The 24,431-nt window shown below is 39.3% G+C and overlaps 1 protein-coding gene across 3 annotated transcripts in view; it reads right to left on the reverse strand.

The window, feature by feature from the left end:
* Positions 1 to 24,431, reverse strand: part of tbc1d32 (TBC1 domain family, member 32) — an 88,579-nt gene that overhangs the window by 24,614 nt on the left and 39,534 nt on the right. For all 3 annotated transcript variants that reach the window (XM_063002439.1, XM_063002438.1, XM_063002440.1), the window contains exons 22-28: positions 21,364 to 21,483; positions 19,611 to 19,699; positions 16,344 to 16,466; positions 15,943 to 16,051; positions 1,887 to 1,980; positions 1,177 to 1,302; positions 995 to 1,075 (exon numbers count right to left, since the gene is read on the reverse strand). In XM_063002439.1, coding sequence (XP_062858509.1) covers positions 995 to 1,075; positions 1,177 to 1,302; positions 1,887 to 1,980; positions 15,943 to 16,051; positions 16,344 to 16,466; positions 19,611 to 19,699; positions 21,364 to 21,483 — 742 coding nt within the window. The remainder of the gene's footprint in view (positions 1 to 994; positions 1,076 to 1,176; positions 1,303 to 1,886; positions 1,981 to 15,942; positions 16,052 to 16,343; positions 16,467 to 19,610; positions 19,700 to 21,363; positions 21,484 to 24,431) is intronic.

Here is a 24,431-nt window from a genome sequence, read left to right on the forward strand (position 1 = left end):
TTTATACAACAGTTTTTACAAAATAAAGAAAGAAAATAAATCAAAGAAGCCCTGAATTTCATAATAAATATGCTTTAATATTGACAAAACCTTCCGCCAAAAAGTAGTTCCACAACCAATATAAAGTTTAACACTACAGAGCAGACATCCCAAGTTGCAAAAACTCATTTCAGGGAGGTAAGAAGAACAAGAAGAAGAAGGCAAGAACCTCCGAAGGGAAAAAAAGAAATAAAAAACCTCTCACACACACCAAAGGATTATGGGTGATAACAGAACTTCTAGGAGCTGCTAACTGGGCTATTAAGCTAACCGTTCGCGTTACAAACACATTAATGTTCCCTACACAGTGCACTAGATAGTGAATTAGATAATTGATTAATGTTCCCTACATAGTGCACTAGATAGTGAATTAGATAATTGATTAATGTTCCCTACATAGTGCACTAGATTGTTTATCAGATAACGGATTTAAAACGTGATCGGGAATAAAGTCGGTGTCGCTGCGTGCGCGTTTGTGTGCATGAAGTTTGTCGTTACTGGTAACGCGTCAGCAGAGTAATACAGTTGTGGTGTGAAAAGGCCGCGACGTTATCACCAATATCAGCACAGTTAGAACGCTTCTCAACCAATCAGATTGTAAGGTCAGAACTACCTGTTGTATAATGTTAGTTTAATCCTGAGTGTGTATATATACTTACTGCTGAGGTTTGGAGGACGAGCAAAGTAGGAATTAAATCTCAAATGTATTGTGATCAACACCACAGATTTACTAAATATTTAGGGTTGATGGACGTTCCACAGCAGCGCCGCTTCTCCAGAACTAGATTCTCTCATCTGATCTTTCACAGCGGACCTTCAATAAATAAAAAACCTCCTCCAGCGTGAGAAGCACACGCCCGTTTCCTAAATGATTCCATCACGTGAAGCGTCTGCGGCGGGGTGGTTAGAGTGAATAAAGCTCAGAGACGCCGGGCGGCGCTCTGAGTTCACTGACCTGTGTACTCTGGAGGAGAGAAGAAGTGGTTCTGGGAGGAGGAGAGGAACATCACTGCTCGCTCCAGGAGATCAGCCAACACTGCAGGAACGGCACAGAACACAAATAGCTAAATACACTCGTACGTGTCAAAAGTATTGGGACGCCCGAGCGCTACAGATAACCTGAGCGTGCACGTTTACCGTTTCCTGAGAGCGCGGCGGGTTTGGTGCTCAGGACTCTGCTGTAGATTTTCCTGCAGTTCTCCATCCAGCTCTCGTCCCGTTCACAGTCAGTACAGGACGTCAGGAAAGATCTGATCTCCGAGTCTGCACCAGAAACACCACAATAACTAACATGCACTAACACTGGAGGACACAACTACTGGATCCCTGAGGCTCGCCAGGACGGGAAACGTCCTTCAGCCAGTCTATAACAAACATCTTTTATTTATTTATTATAATTATAACGTGATGTTTTACACTTTGGTTCCATCATGACAGGACGGGTCGTTACTCATTACACAAGATTCATCAGTTCAGGTTTAATATCAAACACAGTCATGAACTATTTAGTGTCTCCAGTTCACCTCACTTACACGCCTCTGTACTGTGGGAGGAAACCGGAGCACCCGGAGGAAACCCACACAGACACGGGGAGAACATGCAAACTCCACACAGAAAGGATCCGGACCGCCCCACCTGGGGATCGAACCCACGACCTTCTTGCTGTGAGGCGACAGTGCTACCCACCGATCCTCCGTGCCGCCCCGAACATCATTAAATGAGCAGAAGACTCGCCTGCACGCACGTCTGTATCAGCTTAAAAACTAAACCACAGCTCTTCACAATCATTAATAACATGCACACATACTAAGCCAGAGACTGCTGGTGTTTAAGAGTCATTTTGCTACCTGATTTAGTCCACGACGTCTTCGGCACATCCAGGACGTAACAGGAGGGAAGAGGATACGATGAGAACATCGGCCAAGGGTACGGACTCTTCCCCTGAAGAACGTAAGTGAAGCATAAGATTCTTATATACATTAAAAAAGCTTATAGAGGACATTAACATGGCATGGAGGCGGCGGTACTGACTAAAATCCAGGAGAGGGAGCTGGAGGTGGTCAAAAATGTAAATGTATGTGCATCCAGGTATCGTTTATCAATTAACCAGGGTCAAAGTGCAGACAAAAATAACGTCAGTTTACTGGGTCGAGACCCAAAACAACCTCCAGGTAAACACCCCTATTATATAACGTTAAAACTCTATATCTGTGCAGTAAGGTTACTACAGGACGTCTTTAATCATCAAAACACTGCATTAATTATTAATCAGCACTTAAACATGCACAGAAATCAAACGTCCTGCTGCACTTCTAAGCTCTAAGCTCTCATGTCATTTCAATAATTTACTGAATATTTTTGTGTTTATTTGTTAAGGCTCCGGTACCAGACTGACCGCAGGACGTGGTCAGCAACAAACCCCATCAATCTTTGAGATGAAATCAAACTGGCTTTATTAATCTGGACACACGGGGGAGGTCACGATGAAGAGGAGGATTGTGGGTAAATAATTCAGTCTCAGTAAATATAAATATTAAATAAAGATTGGGATCCTGCAGCCGGGCGACTGTACAGCAGCACAGTGGGTGTGAATTACAGAGGATTCTGGTCTCTGCTTTATTAATGTCCTCCATCTGAGACAAAACTATAACAAATATAATAATAAAGAACTTTTATTTCTTTGGGGTTCAGGTTCAGGTTCAGGTTTGGGAGTTTGTGATGATCGTGACAGGATCTTGATTTGGTGGTTGCCTGGGTGAGAGACATGGAGCGTTCCACAACCCAACTTAAAGCATGTAAACATAATGCATGGATGAATGGATTGTTGGACGAACAAATTACAAATGAATGGATTAATAGATGATGGATGGACAAACAGATGGACAAACGAATTAATAAATAATGGATGGATGGATGGATGTATAGAGAGATAGATGGATGGATGGATAGACAGATGGATGGATGTATAGAGAGATAGATGGATGGATGGATAGACAGATGGATGGATGTATAGACAGATGGATGAATGTATAGACAGATGGATGAATGTATAGACAGATGGATGGATGTATAGACAGATGGATGAATGTATAGACAGATGGATGGATGTATAAACAGATGGATGGATATATGGATGTATAGAGAGATGGATGGATGTATAGACAGATGGATGGATGTATAGAGAGATGGATGAATGTATAGACAGATGGATGGATGTATAGAGAGATGGATGGATATATGGATGTATAGAGAGATGGATGGATGGATAGACAGATGGATGGATAAATAGACAGATGGATGAATGTATAGACAGATGGATGGATGTATAGACAGATGGATGAATGTATAGACAGATGGATGAAAGTATAGACAGATGGATGGATGTATAGACAGATGGATGGATATATGGATGTATAGAGAGATGGATGGATGTATAGACAGATGGATGGATGTATAGACAGATGGATGGATGTATAGACAGATGGATGAATGTATAGACAGATGGATGAATGTATAGACAGATGGATGGATGTATAGACAGATGGATGAATGTATAGACAGATGGATGGATATATGGATGTATAGAGAGATGGATGGATGTATAGACAGATGGATGAATGTATAGACAGATGGATGGATATATGGATGTATAGAGAGATGGATGGATGTATAGACAGATGGATGGATGTATAGACAGATGGATGAATGTATAGACAGATGGATGGATGTATAGACAGATAGATGGATGGATAGACAGATGGATGGATGTATAGACAGATGGATGAATGTATAGACAGATGGATGGATATATGGATGTATAGAGAGATGGATGGATGTATAGACAGATGGATGAATGTATAGACAGATGGATGGATATATGGATGTATAGAGAGATGGATGGATGTATAGACAGATGGATGAATGTATAGACAGATGGATGGATGTATAGACAGATAGATGGATGGATAGACAGATAGATGTATGGATAGACAGATGGATGGATATATGGATGTATAGAGAGATGGATGGATGTATAGACAGATGGATGGATGTATAGACAGATGGATGGATGTATAGACAGATGGACGGATGTATAGACAGATGGATGAATGTATAGACAGATAGATGGATGGATAGACAGATGGATGAATGTATAGACAGATAGATGGATGGATAGACAGATGGATGAATGTATAGACAGATGGATGGATGGATAGACAGATGGATGGATGTATAGACAGATGGATGAATGTATAGACAGATAGATGGATGGATAGACAGATGGATGGATGTATAGACAGATGGATGAATGTATAGACAGATAGATGGATGGATAGACAGATGGATGGATGTATAGACAGATGGATGAATGTATAGACAGATGGATGAATGTATAGACAGATGGATGAATGTATAGACAGATGGATGGATGTATAGACAGATGGATGAATGTATAGACAGATAGATGGATGGATGAATGGATAGACAGATAGATGGATGGATGTATAGACAGATGGATGGATGTATAGACAGATGGATGGATGTATAGACAGATGGATGGATGTATAGACAGATGGATGAATGTATAGACAGATGGATGGATGTATAGACAGATGGATGAATGTATAGACAGATAGATGGATGTATAGACAGATGGATGGATGTATAGACAGATGGATGAATGTATAGACAGATGGATGGATGTATAGACAGATGGATGAATGTATAGACAGATAGATGGATGGATAGACAGATGGATGAATGTATAGACAGATGGATGAATGTATAGACAGATGGATGAATGTATAGACAGATGGATGGATGTATAGACAGATGGATGAATATATAGACAGATGGATGAATGTATAGACAGATGGATGGATATATGGATGTATAGACAGATGGACGGATGTATAGACAGATGGATGGATGTATAGACAGATGGATGGATGTATAGACAGATGGACGGATGTATAGACAGATGGATGGATGTATAGACAGATGGATGAATGTATAGACAGATGGATGAATGTATAGACAGATGGATGAATGTATAGACAGATGGATGAATGTATAGACAGATGGATGAATGTATAGACAGATAGATGGATGGATAGACAGATGGATGGATATATGGATGTATAGACAGATGGATGGATGTATAGACAGATGGATGGATGTATAGACAGATAGATGGATGGATAGACAGATGGATGGATATATGGATGTATAGACAGATGGACGGATGTATAGACAGATGGATGGATGTATAGACAGATGGATGAATGTATAGACAGATGGATGAATGTATAGACAGATGGATGGATGTATAGACAGATGGATGAATGTATAGACAGATGGATGAATGTATAGACAGATAGATGGATGGATAGACAGATGGATGGATATATGGATGTATAGACAGATGGATGGATGTATAGACAGATGGATGAATGTATAGACAGATGGATGAATGTATAGACAGATGGATGAATGTATAGACAGATAGATGGATGTATAGACAGATGGATGAATGTATAGACAGATGGACGGATGTATAGACAGATAGATGGATGTATAGACAGATGGATGGATGTATAGACAGATGGATGAATGTATAGACAGATGGATGAATGTATAGACAGATGGATGAATGTATAGACAGATGGATGGATATATGGATGTATAGACAGATGGATGAATGTATAGACAGATGGATGGATATATGGATGTATAGACAGATGGATGGATGTATAGACAGATGGATGGATGGATAGACAGATGGATGAATGTATAGACAGATGGATGGATGAATGTATAGACAGATAGATGGATGGATAGACAGATGGATGGATATATGGATGTATAGACAGATGGATGGATGTATAGACAGATGGATGAATGTATAGACAGATGGATGGATGAATGTATAGACAGATAGATGGATGGATAGACAGATGGATGGATATATGGATGTATAGACAGATGGATGGATGTATAGACAGATGGATGAATGTATAGACAGATGGATGGATGAATGTATAGACAGATAGATGGATGGATAGACAGATGGATGGATATATGGATGTATAGACAGATGGATGGATGTATAGACAGATGGATGAATGTATAGACAGATGGATGAATGTATAGACAGATGGATGAATGTATAGACAGATGGATGGATGAATGTATAGACAGATAGATGGATGTATAGACAGATGGATGAATGTATAGACAGATGGATGGATGAATGTATAGACAGATAGATGGATGTATAGACAGATAGATGGATGTATAGACAGATGGATGAATGTATAGACAGATAGATGGATGTATAGACAGATGGATGGATGGATAGACAGATGGATGAATGTATAGACAGATGGATGGATGAATGTATAGACAGATAGATGGATGGATAGACAGATGGATGGATGTATAGACAGATGGATGAATGTATAGACAGATGGATGGATGTATAGACAGATGGATGAATGTATAGACAGATGGACGGATGTATAGACAGATAGATGGATGTATAGACAGATGGATGGATGTATAGACAGATGGATGGATGTATAGACAGATGGATGAATGTATAGACAGATGGATGAATGTATAGACAGATAGATGGATGTATAGACAGATGGATGGATGGATAGACAGATGGATGAATGTATAGACAGATGGATGGATGAATGTATAGACAGATAGATGGATGGATAGACAGATGGATGAATGTATAGACAGATGGATGAATGTATAGACAGATAGATGGATGTATAGACAGATGGATGGATGGATAGACAGATGGATGAATGTATAGACAGATGGATGGATGAATGTATAGACAGATAGATGGATGGATAGACAGATGGATGGATGTATAGACAGATGGATGAATGTATAGACAGATGGATGGATGTATAGACAGATGGATGAATGTATAGACAGATGGACGGATGTATAGACAGATAGATGGATGTATAGACAGATGGATGGATGTATAGACAGATGGATGGATGTATAGACAGATGGATGAATGTATAGACAGATGGATGAATGTATAGACAGATGGATGAATGTATAGACAGATGGATGGATGTATAGACAGATAGATGGATGTATAGACAGATGGATGGATGGATAGACAGATGGATGAATGTATAGACAGATGGATGGATGAATGTATAGACAGATAGATGGATGAATGTATAGACAGATGGACGGATGTATAGACAGATAGATGGATGTATAGACAGATGGATGGATGTATAGACAGATGGATGGATGTATAGACAGATGGATGAATGTATAGACAGATGGATGAATGTATAGACAGATAGATGGATGTATAGACAGATGGATGGATGGATAGACAGATGGATGAATGTATAGACAGATGGATGGATGAATGTATAGACAGATAGATGGATGGATAGACAGATGGATGGATGTATAGACAGATGGATGAATGTATAGACAGATGGATGGATGTATAGACAGATGGATGAATGTATAGACAGATGGACGGATGTATAGACAGATGGACGGATGTATAGACAGATGGATGGATGTATAGACAGATGGATGGATGTATAGACAGATGGATGAATGTATAGACAGATGGATGAATGTATAGACAGATGGATGGATGGATAGACAGATGGATGAATGTATAGACAGATGGATGGATGAATGTATAGACAGATAGATGGATGGATAGACAGATGGATGGATGTATAGACAGATGGATGAATGTATAGACAGATGGATGGATGTATAGACAGATGGATGAATGTATAGACAGATGGACGGATGTATAGACAGATGGACGGATGTATAGACAGATGGATGGATGTATAGACAGATGGATGAATGTATAGACAGATGGATGGATGAATGTATAGACAGATAGATGGATGGATAGACAGATGGATGAATGTATAGACAGATAGATGGATGTATAGACAGATGGATGAATGTATAGACAGATGGATGAATGTATAGACAGATGGATGGATGTATAGACAGATGGATGGATGTATAGAGAGATGGATGGATATATGGATGTATAGAGAGATGGATGAATGTATAGACAGATGGATGGATGTATAGAGAGATGGATGGATATATGGATGTATAGAGAGATGGATGAATGTATAGACAGATGGATGGATGTATAGAGAGATGGATGGATATATGGATGTATAGAGAGATGGATGAATGTATAGACAGATGGATGAATGTATAGACAGATGGATGGATATATGGATGTATAGACAGATGGACGGATGTATAGACAGATGGATGAATGTATAGACAGATAGATGGATGGATAGACAGATGGATGAATGTATAGACAGATAGATGGATGGATAGACAGATGGATGGATGTATAGACAGATGGATGAATGTATAGACAGATGGATGGATGTATAGACAGATGGATGAATGTATAGACAGATAGATGGATGGATAGACAGATGGATGGATGTATAGACAGATGGATGAATGTATAGACAGATGGATGGATTTATAGACAGATGGATGAATGTATAGACAGATAGATGGATGGATAGACAGATGGATGAATGTATAGACAGATGGATGAATGTATAGACAGATGGATGGATGTATAGACAGATGGATGAATGTATAGACAGATAGATGGATGGATGAATGGATAGACAGATAGATGGATGGATGTATAGACAGATGGATGAATGTATAGACAGATAGATGGATGTATAGACAGATGGATGAATGTATAGACAGATGGATGGATGTATAGACAGATGGATGAATGTATAGACAGATAGATGGATGTATGGATGTATAGACAGATGGACGGATGTATAGACAGATGGATGGATGTATAGACAGATGGATGGATGTATAGACAGATGGATGGATGTATAGACAGATAGATGGATGGATAGACAGATGGATGGATAGATAGACAGATGGATGGATATATGGATGTATAGACAGATGGACGGATGTATAGACAGATGGATGGATGTATAGACAGATGGATGGATGTATAGACAGATGGATGAATGTATAGACAGATGGATGGATGTATAGACAGATGGATGGATGTATAGACAGATGGATGAATGTATAGACAGATGGATGAATGTATAGACAGATGGATGGATGTATAGACAGATGGATGAATGTATAGACAGATGGATGAATGTATAGACAGATGGATGGATGTATAGACAGATGGATGAATGTATAGACAGATGGATGAATGTATAGACAGATGGATGGATATATGGATGTATAGACAGATGGACGGATGTATAGACAGATAGATGGATGTATAGACAGATGGATGGATGTATAGACAGATAGATGGATGTATAGACAGATAGATGGATGTATAGACAGATGGATGGATGTATAGACAGATGGACGGATGTATAGACAGATAGATGGATGTATAGACAGATGGATGGATGTATAGACAGATGGATGAATGTATAGACAGATGGATGAATGTATAGACAGATGGATGGATGAATGTATAGACAGATAGATGGATGGATGGATAGACAGATGGATGGATGGATAGACAGATGGATGAATGTATAGACAGATGGATGGATGAATGTATAGACAGATAGATGGATGGATGGATAGACAGATGGATGGATGTATAGACAGATGGATGAATGTATAGACAGATGGATGAATGTATAGACAGATGGATGGATGTATAGACAGATGGATGAATGTATAGACAGATGGATGAATGTATAGACAGATGGATGGATGTATAGACAGATGGATGGATATATGGATGTATAGAGAGATGGATGGATGTATAGACAGATGGATGGATGTATAGAGAGATGGATGGATATATGGATGTATAGAGAGATGGATGAATGTATAGACAGATGGATGGATGTATAGACAGATGGATGGATATATGGATGTATAGAGAGATGGATGGATGGATAGACAGATGGATGGATAAATAGACAGATGGATGGATAAATAGACAGATGGATGAATGTATAGACAGATGGATGGATGTATAGACAGATGGATGGATGTATAGAGAGATGGATGGATGTATAGACAGATGGATGGATGTATAGACAGATGGATGGATGTATAGACAGATGGATGAATGTATAGACAGATGGATGGATGTATAGACAGATGGATGGATATATGGATGTATAGAGAGATGGATGGATGTATAGACAGATGGATGGATGTATAGACAGATGGATGGATGTATAGACAGATGGATGGATGTATAGACAGATGGATGGATGTATAGACAGATGGATGAATGTATAGACAGATGGATGAATGTATAGACAGATGGATGAATGTATAGACAGATGGATGGATGTATAGACAGATGGATGGATGTATAGACAGATGGATGAATGTATAGACAGATGGATGGATGTATAGACAGATGGATGGATATATGGATGTATAGAGAGATGGATGGATGTATAGACAGATGGATGGATGTATAGACAGATGGATGAATGTATAGACAGATGGATGGATGTATAGACAGATGGATGAATGTATAGACAGATGGATGGATGTATAGACAGATGGATGAATGTATAGACAGATGGATGGATATATGGATGTATAGAGAGATGGATGGATGTATAGACAGATGGATGGATGTATAGAGAGATGGATGGATGTATAGACAGATGGATGGATGTATAGACAGATGGATGAATGTATAGACAGATGGATGGATGTATAGACAGATGGATGAATGTATAGACAGATGGATGGATATATGGATGTATAGAGAGATGGATGGATGTATAGACAGATGGATGGATGTATAGACAGATGGATGGATGTATAGACAGATGGATGGATGTATAGACAGATGGATGAATGTATAGACAGATGGATGAATGTATAGACAGATGGATGAATGTATAGACAGATGGATGGATGTATAGACAGATGGATGAATGTATAGACAGATGGATGGCATATATGGATGTATAGAGAGATGGATGGATGTATAGACAGATGGATGGATGTATAGACAGATGGATGAATGTATAGACAGATGGATGGATATATGGATGTATAGAGAGATGGATGGATGTATAGACAGATGGATGGATGTATAGACAGATGGATGAATGTATAGACAGATGGATGGATGCATAGACAGATAGATGGATGGATAGACAGATGGATGGATGTATAGACAGATAGATGGATGGATAGACAGATGGATGGATATATGGATGTATAGAGAGATGGACGGATGTATAGACAGATGGATGAATGTATAGACAGATAGATGGATGGATAGACAGATGGATGAATGTATAGACAGATAGATGGATGGATAGACAGATGGATGGATGTATAGACAGATGGATGAATGTATAGACAGATAGATGGATGGATAGACAGATGGATGGATGTATAGACAGATGGATGAATGTATAGACAGATGGATGGATGTATAGACAGATGGATGAATGTATAGACAGATGGATGGATGTATAGACAGATGGATGAATGTATAGACAGATAGATGGATGGATAGACAGATGGATGGATGTATAGACAGATGGATGAATGTATAGACAGATGGATGGATGTATAGACAGATGGATGAATGTATAGACAGATAGATGGATGGATAGACAGATGGATGAATGTATAGACAGATGGATGAATGTATAGACAGATGGATGAATGTATAGACAGATAGATGGATGTATGGATGTATAGACAGATGGACGGATGTATAGACAGATGGATGGATGTATAGACAGATGGATGGATGTATAGACAGATAGATGGATGGATAGACAGATGGATGGATAGATAGACAGATGGATGGATATATGGATGTATAGACAGATGGACGGATGTATAGACAGATGGATGGATGTATAGACAGATGGATGGATGTATAGACAGATAGATGGATGGATAGACAGATGGATGGATGTATAGACAGATGGATGAATGTATAGACAGATGGATGGATGTATAGACAGATGGATGGATGTATAGACAGATGGATGAATGTATAGACAGATGGATGGATGTATAGACAGATGGATGGATGTATAGACAGATGGATGAATGTATAGACAGATGGATGAATGTATAGACAGATGGATGGATATATGGATGTATAGACAGATGGACGGATGTATAGACAGATGGATGGATGTATAGACAGATGGATGGATGTATAGACAGATGGATGGATGTATAGACAGATAGATGGATGTATAGACAGATGGATGGATATATGGATGTATAGACAGATGGATGAATGTATAGACAGATGGATGAATGTATAGACAGATGGATGGATATATGGATGTATAGACAGATGGATGAATGTATAGACAGATGGATGGATATATGGATGTATAGACAGATGGATGGATGTATAGACAGATGGATGGATGGATAGACAGATGGATGGATATATGGATGTATAGACAGATGGATGAATGTATAGACAGATGGATGAATGTATAGACAGATGGATGGATATATGGATGTATAGACAGATGGATGAATGTATAGACAGATGGATGAATGTATAGACAGATGGATGGATATATGGATGTATAGACAGATGGATGAATGTATAGACAGATGGATGAATGTATAGACAGATGGATGGATATATGGATGTATAGACAGATGGATGAATGTATAGACAGATGGATGGATATATGGATGTATAGACAGATGGATGAATGTATAGACAGATGGATGGATGAATGTATAGACAGATAGATGGATGGATAGACAGATGGATGGATGAATGTATAGACAGATAGATGGATGGATAGACAGATGGATGGATATATGGATGTATAGAGAGATGGATGGATGTATAGACAGATGGATGAATGTATAGACAGATGGATGGATGTATAGACAGATGGATGGATGGATAGACAGATGGATGAATGTATAGACAGATGGATGAATGTATAGACAGATGGATGAATGTATAGACAGATAGATGGATGTATAGACAGATGGATGGATGGATAGACAGATGGATGAATGTATAGACAGATGGATGGATGGATAGACAGATGGATGAATGTATAGACAGATGGATGAATGTATAGACAGATGGATGAATGTATAGACAGATAGATGGATGTATAGACAGATGGATGGATGGATAGACAGATGGATGAATGTATAGACAGATGGATGGATGAATGTATAGACAGATAGATGGATGTATAGACAGATGGATGGATGTATAGACAGATGGATGGATGGATAGACAGATGGATGGATGTATAGACAGATGGATGAATGTATAGACAGATGGATGAATGTATAGACAGATAGATGGATGTATAGACAGATGGATGGATGGATAGACAGATGGATGAATGTATAGACAGATGGATGGATGAATGTATAGACAGATAGATGGATGGATAGACAGATGGATGGATGTATAGACAGATGGATGAATGTATAGACAGATGGATGGATGTATAGACAGATGGATGAATGTATAGACAGATGGACGGATGTATAGACAGATAGATGGATGTATAGACAGATGGATGGATGTATAGACAGATGGATGGATGTATAGACAGATGGATGAATGTATAGACAGATGGATGAATGTATAGACAGATAGATGGATGTATAGACAGATGGATGGATGGATAGACAGATGGATGAATGTATAGACAGATGGATGGATGAATGTATAGACAGATGGATGGATGAATGTATAGACAGATAGATGGATGGATAGACAGATGGATGAATGTATAGACAGATGGATGAATGTATAGACAGATAGATGGATGTATAGACAGATGGATGGATGGATAGACAGATGGATGAATGTATAGACAGATGGATGGATGTATAGACAGATGGATGGATGAATGTATAGACAGATAGATGGATGGATAGACAGATGGATGGATGTATAGACAGATGGATGAATGTATAGACAGATGGATGGATGTATAGACAGATGGATGAATGTATAGACAGATGGACGGATGTATAGACAGATAGATGGATGTATAGACAGATGGATGGATGTATAGACAGATGGATGGATGTATAGACAGATAGATGGATGTATAGACAGATGGATGGATGGATAGACAGATGGATGAATGTATAGACAGATGGATGGATGAATGTATAGACAGATAGATGGATGGATAGACAGATGGATGGATGTATAGACAGATGGATGAATGTATAGACAGATGGATGAATGTATAGACAGATGGATGAATGGATAGACAGATGGATGAATGTATAGACAGATGGATGGATGAATGTATAGACAGATAGATGGATGGATAGACAGATGGATGGATGTATAGACAGATGGATGGATGTATAGACAGATAGATGGATGTATAGACAGATGGATGGATGGATAGACAGATGGATGAATGTATAGACAGATGGATGGATGAATGTATAGACAGATAGATGGATGGATAGACAGATGGATGGATGTATAGACAGATGGATGAATGTATAGACAGATGGATGAATGTATAGACAGATGGACGGATGTATAGACAGATGGACGGATGTATAGACAGATGGATGGATGTATAGACAGATGGATGAATGTATAGACAGATGGATGGATGAATGTATAGACAGATAGATGGATGGATAGACAGATGGATGGATGTATAGACAGATGGACGGATGTATAGACAGATGGACGGATGTATAGACAGATGGACGGATGTATAGACAGATAGATGGATGTATAGACAGATGGATGGATGTATAGACAGATGGATGAATGTATAGACAGATGGATGAATGTATAGACAGATAGATGGATGTATAGACAGATGGATGGATGGATAGACAGATGGATGAATGTATAGACAGATGGATGAATGTATAGACAGATAGATGGATGGATAGACAGATGGATGAATGTATAGACAGATGGATGGATGTATAGACAGATGGATGAATGTATAGACAGATAGATGGATGGATAGACAGATGGATGAATGTATAGACAGATGGATGGATGTATAGACAGATGGATGAATGTATAGACAGATGGACGGATGTATAGACAGATGGATGGATGTATAGACAGATGGATGGATGTATAGACAGATAGATGGATGGATAGACAGATGGATGGATATATGGATGTATAGACAGATGGATGGATGTATAGACAGATGGATGGATGTATAGACAGATGGATGGATGTATAGACAGATAGATGGATGGATAGACAGATGGATGGATATATGGATGTATAGACAGATGGATGGATGTATAGACAGATGGATGAATGTATAGACAGATGGATGGATGTATAGACAGATGGATGGATGTATAGACAGATGGATGGATGTATAGACAGATAGATGGATGGATAGACAGATGGACGGATGTATAGACAGATGGATGGATTGATTGAATGGATGGATAGACCAACATTCAATCCATATGAATGTTGAATGAATTCAATACTATACATTCAGACGGACAAACAGTGGAATGGATGGATCACTAGATAGATGATTGGATGGATGGATGGATGGATGTATAGACAGATGGATGGATGGATGTATAGACAGATGGATGGATCACTAGATAGATGATCGGATGGATGGATGGATGGATGGATGAGAACACCGACTCTATCGTATATAAGACTGGTATACAGTGGATCCAGTAAACCAGATGATTTTAATGAAAGAATATTTCTGCATCTGCTCTACGTCACACTGAGTGATGGGTGAGTACCAGTACATTCCACTGTTCCCAGTAAACCCTGTAATCTTACTGGTTCTGACTGGGATCGGGGGTTATATATGGACTGAAGAACAGCAGGGCAGTACTGACCGTCTGTAGCTCTCTGGGAGGAAGTCGTCGTTCAGAGGAGCCTCCGATCACACTCGTCCGAACCAGCAGGTGATTCCTCTCCACCGAGAGCCCGTCCACGATAACGTCTCTACAGATCAGAAACCATCAGCAACATACATCATCATCATCTACGTCACATGTTCAAGACCTCTGAGCTCGTGGACAGCTCTGCATGAGAAACTGTCATGATAGTCTGATAAATGTAGCCACATGGGCTTAGGAGCGCTTCAGAGAACCGTTGTTTATCTGATTATGACTCCAGGTCTCATTAGAATCCTCTCCACTGAGGAGCTGATCAGGTAGGTATAGGGAGTAGGGCGGGTCACCAGGTTTCTATTGTGAGTGAGAAAGTGAGAGGTGAGTGAGAATGCAGTACGTACTCCTGGCCTGGTGAGGACTCCACCACGTTCTCCTTCTGATTCTGTAGAAGAACGTCTGAGAGTCGGAACTGAGACTCCAGGAGCAGCAGAGAATCCAGATTACAGCACACAGCACTCAGGAGTCTGAGGGGAGAAATAGTGCTCTCACGTTATATCAGATTAGATTATTTTTAATTCCGCTGACTTGGCTCTGAACCAGACATGTGAAACTGAGACGTATCACTGAAACCTGGACTGTAGGTGGACTATTGGTGGGTTGTGAAGGTTTAAGCTCGACTTTAGCACATCGTACATTAATAAAGGTTAGTGCGAGGGCTCAGTAGATCTCAGGAAGTGTTCCTGGATGGAGATGAGCAGGTTTATAAAGCACACCGTCCGAGGGTGCTCGGGTGGAGCAGGGGTCTACGTGCTGGCCGGACGTCCCTGTCATATGAAGCTTAGTGTGTCTCTCCGTACGAGATACGACTCTGTGTTGGAACCCAACACTGGCAGGTGATAAGAAGCGGCACAGACTGGGACACGTGTCGGGGGTGGGGGGCGTGCGGTGATCCGGGTCTCTTTGATTAGCTCATGGGATGTCCAAGTGCCAGACGATTAATAACTGGGAATTGGAAATGACTAAATTCTAGAGACAAATCCAGAAAACACACTGTCCATAACACTTTCAAGAACTTGACTCCTGTTATAAGTTTATTGTGAGTTTATTGTGAAATTCCACTAGGCCAAAAACATAAATACCCGGGGCAGAGGTAGATTAGCAGCTGGGGTACTAGACTAGTAATCAGAAGGTGATTAGTTTAAACCCCACTGCTTCTATCTCAGATAAAGGAGGAAAATGAGGACGAGAGTTTTGTACTTGATCCCAGCCGACGACACAGTCAGGACGAGCTCACAGTCAGGCGTCCGAATACTTTTGACCATGCAGTATATGATCGTACATTTCAGCTGCAGGGGAAGTGAGGCTGAATTTCCCAGCATGCAGTGTGTTTTATTCCCTGCTCTCAGGGTGATGTTATTCTGTGTTTGTGTGTGGGAGGAAAAGCTCGGGCTCGGCTGATGAATATCTGAGAGGTGGCTGAATTTAGACCTGGCACCTCCTGGCACCTCCTGGCTCCTCCAGTGTAATGACACATTCAGTCAGTGAGTCAGACAGGAGGGGCGGTGCCAGCCGTGCCGGCCTTTTAGCAGCCGGTGTTGATATGTGTGACTCTCATTAATAGATCTGATGAAGCTGCTTTACAGCTCAGTAAAGAATATCAGAATTTTATAGCAGTGATATAATCTAATCTAAACTAAACACTGCAGCAGATCTAATAATAAACCGATGGGTCAGAACCGGCGTCCTGCTCTTCATGGGTGGATCAAATCTGGAGGTGTCCAGACATCCTGTACATCTTGTACCAGCCTTTAAAAACTAATCAATCAGGCGTTAAAAACTAATCAATCAATCAACAACACCTCTAACATTCCTACTGGGATTTGTGATCCTCCTTTTGGGTAACAAATATATAAACAAAATTTTTGCGTGGAGGCGGATGGTGGCTCGGTGGGTAGCACTTTCGCCTCACAGCAAGAAGGTCCGTAATTAATAATTAAATAAATAAATAAATAAACTAATAACAATAAATAAATAAATAATAAACTATAATTCAATAAATAAATAAACATTTAAATAAATAAATACACTAAAATACAATAAATAAAAATATATTTTAATAAATAAACAAACTAATAACAATAAATAAATAATTATTTCAATAAATAAATAAACTAATAACACAATAAATAAATAAATATTTAAATAAATAATACAACACAATGAATAAATAAATATATAAATAATTAAATAAACTAATAACACAATAAATAAATAAATATTTAAATAATTAATAAACTTAAAACACAATAAATTAATAAATATTTAAATAAATAAACTAATAACACAATACATAAATAAATATTTAAATAAATAAACTAAAAGCACAATAAATAAATAAATATTTAAATAAATGAATGAACTAATAACACAATAAATAAATAAATATTTAAATAAATAAATATTTAAATAAATAAACAAACAAAAATAAATAAATACTTAAATAAATAAACTAATAACACAAAAAATAAATAAATATTTAAATAAATAAACTAATAACACAATAAATAAATACTTAAATAAATAAATAAACTAACAACACAATCAATAAATAAATGAATAAATAAATAAATACTTAAATAAATAAATACTTAAATAAATAAATAAACTAATACCACAATAAATAAATAAATAAACTAATAACAAAATAAATAGGTCCTGGGTTCTATTCCCAGGTCCTTTCTGTGTAGGTTTCCTCCCACAGTACAAAGACCTGCAGTCAGGCGTGTGTGTGTGTGTGTGTGTGTGTGTGTGTGTGTGTGTGTGTGTGTGTGTGTGTGTGGGTGCCATAATGAAAACTAAGCACTGTGTTCATACAATGTGTAGAAAATTTGAACCTGCCAACAAATAGAGAAGAAAGCGACTGATTTTCTCACACACACACACACACACACACACACACAAACACACACACACACACACACACACACACACACACACACACACACACACTCCTGAGGATTCAGGAACACACCCACAGCATTTATCACTCACGTCACCCAGTGAAGGATCTTCCATCTCGGAACACAACACCCTCGCTGTCATATTAACACCCTGCAGAGGCGCCGCGCTCCCCGCCGCGGGAGGTGTTTAGAAATACCAGCGGGTGTGAAACAGGACTGTGAGGATTCTACCCACCGAGCCGGACGTGATGTGAGATAACATGCCCGGGGACGGGGTGGAACACGGGCACATCAGCGTTATTATTCTGTACGGGTGGAGATCTCAGAACCATCTGAATGTGCTGAGTCTGCAGCGCTAGATCTGATCCTCACACCACCAGGAGCTACTGCTACACGGTTTATGGGGTGATAAATCCTAAAGTCGGGGTGTAACCCCCTTATAATACACACTACACACATTAATGCGCTCTTTATTGATATAAATAAGGTGAGTGTGCAGCAGCAGCAGCAGATGAACGAGCCGCCTGCAGCACCAGAGCTAATGTGTGTTTTCCTCTTCTGTTCCACTCATAAATCACACCGGAATGTTTTCTATCTGGGGGACGTGAGGAGCCCAATCAGTCAGTCGTGGATCTCAGGGGCGAGAGGATGACCAGCTCGAAGGCCTGATCAGAGAAGGATGTGAGAGTCGGTGCTGAGTGTTCGTACCTCAGGCCGAACGTGTGCGACTGCTCGTAGTTGAACAGCGAGTGGATTTTAGCGTCTGAGTTGATGACGATCAGACGGTCCATCACGTCCTGCAGAGAAGAACAACAACATGATTTCTGAAAATGATCGTCATCGTGAACAGAGAAGCTAAAGATGATGATGAAGATGAAGGAGAAGAGGTGAAGCCAGCAGGACACTTATTAATGGGTAAATGCTGCCCTCCTGTGGCTGAATGTTAAACTGCAGGAGCTCAAATAGCCGAATGAGCGAATCTGTAAAATATTTATTATCTGGATTTATTTAGAAGTGATTTTCATTAATTATTCATCAAATGTTTTCTAAAAACTACTGACTAAACTCACAATAACACAATACATAATTAAAACACAATAAATAAATAAATAGATAAACTAAAAACCCAATACATCAATAAATAAACTAAAAAATAAATAAACATAAAACAACAAATAATTAAATAAACTAATAACACAATAAATAAATAAAATAAAAAATAAACAAAACACAGTAAATAAAAAAATAAATTACTAACACAATAAATAAATACTTAAATAAACAAATACACAAATAAAAAAAATAAAAATAAAATAAACAAAACAGTAATAATAAATAAACTAATGACACAAATAAATACTTAAAAAATTAATTAACCCAAATAAATAAATACTTTAAAAAAATTTATACTTAAATAAATTAATAATAAAAATAAATATTTTAATTATTAACCTAATAACACAATAAATAAATACAAAAAAAAAATAAACATAAAACACAGTTAATAATTAAATAAACTAATAACACAATGAATAAATACTTAAATAAATAAACATAAAACACAATAAACTAATACTTAAATAAATAAATAAACATAAAACACAATAAATATTAAATAAACTAATAACACAATAAATAAATACTTAAATAATTAAATAAACATAAAACACAATAAATAAATACTTAAATAAATTAACTAAACACACAATGAAAAAAATAAAAACATAAAAAATAAATGTATAACCCAATAAATAAAAAATAAACAAATAACATAAAATAAATAAATTAACTAATAACTAATTAGAATTAATTAATTTATTTATTAGAATTTATTTATTTATTTATTTATTATTAGAAAATAAATGTATAAATGAATAAATACATGAATACATACACAAAAATATAAATAAATAAATGTACAGCACTGTGAATGGTATAGTCACACACCATATAAATCACAGGAGGACGTTTGAGAGACAGCCGGCAATTCACTTGTAAACAGTGCTCGCATGGATAAAAAGTCAGAGTTACGCCCTCAACTGGCTGATCGATGGTGCTGCACTGAACAGAGATGGGGGATAACGGAGATCAGTATGTGACTCTTAGTGCGCGATACGGATCTCCGTACGAACCCACCTGATGCAGGTAAAAAGAAGTGGTCACTACTGGACATGTTTATTTAAGGTTTAGACGTTTTGTATGATTTCGGTGCCGTTCATGGCTACACTAGGGGGTAGTGGTGCAGTAGTGAATAACACCAGCCCACCACCACGGGGATCCAGGGTTTACATCTACATACAGACAGAAGGGATGGCTGAGGGTCAGTGATGGACTGGTGTCCTGTTTGGGGAGTCACTGCATTGCGGTCAGTGATGTTGAGAAAGCCAGATCCACCGTGATAAAGTGGCAGTAAACCATAAATATATAATAAAGAAATGAGACGACCTCACAGATCACTCACTATAATGGAGGTGGGCATTTCTCTCAGGCTGTATTCAGTCTTGCTGGGCAGCTTCTGGTGGTACAGCAGCTCCCACACAGCGTACGGAGAGGACAGCAGGTTCACCAGCGTGAGGAAGGACTGAAAAATAGGGTTCAGTTACAGGTCAGGAAAAAGCTCATGATCAAACAGCTGGAATTTCACACAGTGGTTCGTGTCCTGCTGCTAAACCCCGAATCACCGGCGGCTCGTTTAACGTTCAGAACTGATGGATGAGAACAGCGCGGCTGCGACGTGCATCTATTATATATTATTATTATTATATATTATTATTATTATATACAGTCATTCATTATGATTTAATACCATGTTTTACTTCTAGTGCTTACAGCCATGGCAGCATACGGTACCTACCTACCTAACTACCCTACCTAACTTACCTACATACATGCATAACTACATACATACCTACCTTACCTACCTTACCTTACCTAACTACCTTACCTACATACATTCATAACTACATAATATACATACCTACCTACCTACCTACCTACCTACCCTATCTAAACTTACCTAACCTTACCTACCCTACCTACCTACCTACCCTACCTTAACTACCTATCTACCCTACTTACCTAAGTACCTACATACACGCTTAATACATACATACCTACCTACCTACCCTACCTTACCTACCCTACCTTACCTACCTAACTTACCTACATACATGCATAACTACATACATACCTACCTACCCTACCTTACCTACCCTACTTTACCTACCTTACCTTACCTAACTACCTTACCTACATACATTCATAACTACATAATATACATACCTACCTACCTACCCTATCTAAACTTACCTAACCTTACCTACCCTACCTACCTACCCTACCTTAACTACCTATCTACCCTACTTACCTAAGTACCTACATACACGCTTAATACATACATACCTACCTACCCTACCTTACCTACCCTACCTTACCTACCCTACTTTACCTTACCTACCTACCTTACCTACATACATGCATAACTACAGGGGTTGGACAAAATAACTGAAACACCTGGTTTTAGACCACAATAATTTATTAGTATGGTGTAGGGCCTCCTTTTGCGGCCAATACAGCGTCAATTGGTCTTGGAAATGACATATACAAGTCCTGCACAGTGGTCAGAGGGATTTTAAGCCATTCTTCTTGCAGGATAGTGGCCAGGTCACTACGTGATGCTGGTGGAGGAAAACGTTTCCTGACTCGCTTCTCCAAAACACCCCAAAGTGGCTCAATAATATTTAGATCTGGTGACTGTGCAGGCCATGGGAGATGTTCAACTTCACTTTCATGTTCATCAAACCAATCTTTCACCAGTCTTGCTGTGTGTATTGGTGCATTGTCATCCTGATACACGGCACCGCCATTGGATGCACATGGTCCTCCAGAATGGTTCGGTAGTCCTCGGCAGTGACGCGCCCATCTAGCACAAGTATTGGGCCGAGGGAATGCCATGATATGGCAGCCCAAACCATCACTGATCCACCCCCATGCTTCACTCTGGGCATGCAACAGTCTGGGTGGTACGCTTCTTTGGGGCTTCTCCACACCGTAACTCTCCCGGATGTGGGGAAAACAGTAAAGGTGGACTCATCAGAGAACAATACATGTTTCACATTGTCCACAGCCCAAGATTTGCGCTCCTTGCACCATTGAAACCGATGTTTGGCATTGGCACGAGTGACCAAAGGTTTGGCTATAGCAGCCCGGCCGTGTATATTGACCCTGTGGAGCTCCCGACCGACAGTTCTGGTGGAAACAGGAGAGTCGAGGTGCACATTTAATTCTGCCGTGATTTGGGCAGCCGTGGTTTTATGTTTTTTGGATACGATCCGGGTTAGCACCCGAACATCCCTTTCAGACAGCTTCCTCTTGCGTCCACAGTTAATCCTGTCGGATGTGGTTTGTCCTTCTTGGTGGTATGCTGGCATTACCCTGGATACCGTGGCTCTTGATACATCACAAAGACTTGCTGTCTTGGTCACAGATGCGCCAGCAAGACGTGCACCAACAATTTGTCCTCTTTTGAACTCTGGTATGTCACCCATAATGTTGTGTGCATTGCAATATTTTGAGCAAAACTGTGCTCTTACCCTGCTAATTGAACCTTCACACTCTGCTCTTACTGGTGCAATGTGCAATTAATGAAGATTGGCCACCAGACTGGTCCAATTTAGCCATGAAACCTCCCACACTAAAATGACAGGTGTTTCAGTTATTTTGTCCAACCCCTGTACATACATACCTACCTACCCTACCTACCTTACCTACTCTACCTTACCTACCCTACCTTACCTTACCTACCCTACCTTACCTACCTAACCTTACCTACCCTACCTACCTTACATACCCTACCTTACCTACCCTACCTTACCTACCTACCTTACCTACCCTACCTTACCTACCCTACCTACCTACCTAACCTACCTACCTTACCTACCCTACCTTACCTACCTAACCTTACCTACCTAACCTTACCTACCTTACCTTACCTACCCTACCCTACCCTACCTAACCTACCTACCTACCTACCCTACCTATCTACCTACCTACCTTACCAAACCTACCTTACCTTACCTACCCTACCTTACCTACCCTACCTTACCTACCCTACCTTACCTACCTACCTACCTTACCTTACCTACCCTACCTTACCTACCCTACCTTACCTACCCTACCTACCTTACCTTACCTACCTACCTACCTTACCTACCTTACCTACCCTACCTACCTACCTACCCTACCTACCTTACCTACCCTACCTTACCTACCCTACCTACCTTACCTACCCTACCTTACCTACCCTACCTACCTTACCTTACCTACCTACCTACCTTACCTACCCTACCTACCTTACCTACCCTACCTTACCTACCCTACCTACCTTACCTTACCTACCTAACCTACCCTACCTTACCTACCCTACCTACCTACCTACCCTACCTACCTACCTTCCTACCTACCTTCCTACCTACCTTACCAAACCTACCTTACCTTACCTACCCTACCTTACCTACCCTACCTACCTAC

The sequence above is a fragment of the Trichomycterus rosablanca genome, chromosome 9 (assembly GCF_030014385.1).
Source record: "Trichomycterus rosablanca isolate fTriRos1 chromosome 9, fTriRos1.hap1, whole genome shotgun sequence".
In the NCBI taxonomy this organism is placed as follows: domain Eukaryota; kingdom Metazoa; phylum Chordata; class Actinopteri; order Siluriformes; family Trichomycteridae; genus Trichomycterus; species Trichomycterus rosablanca.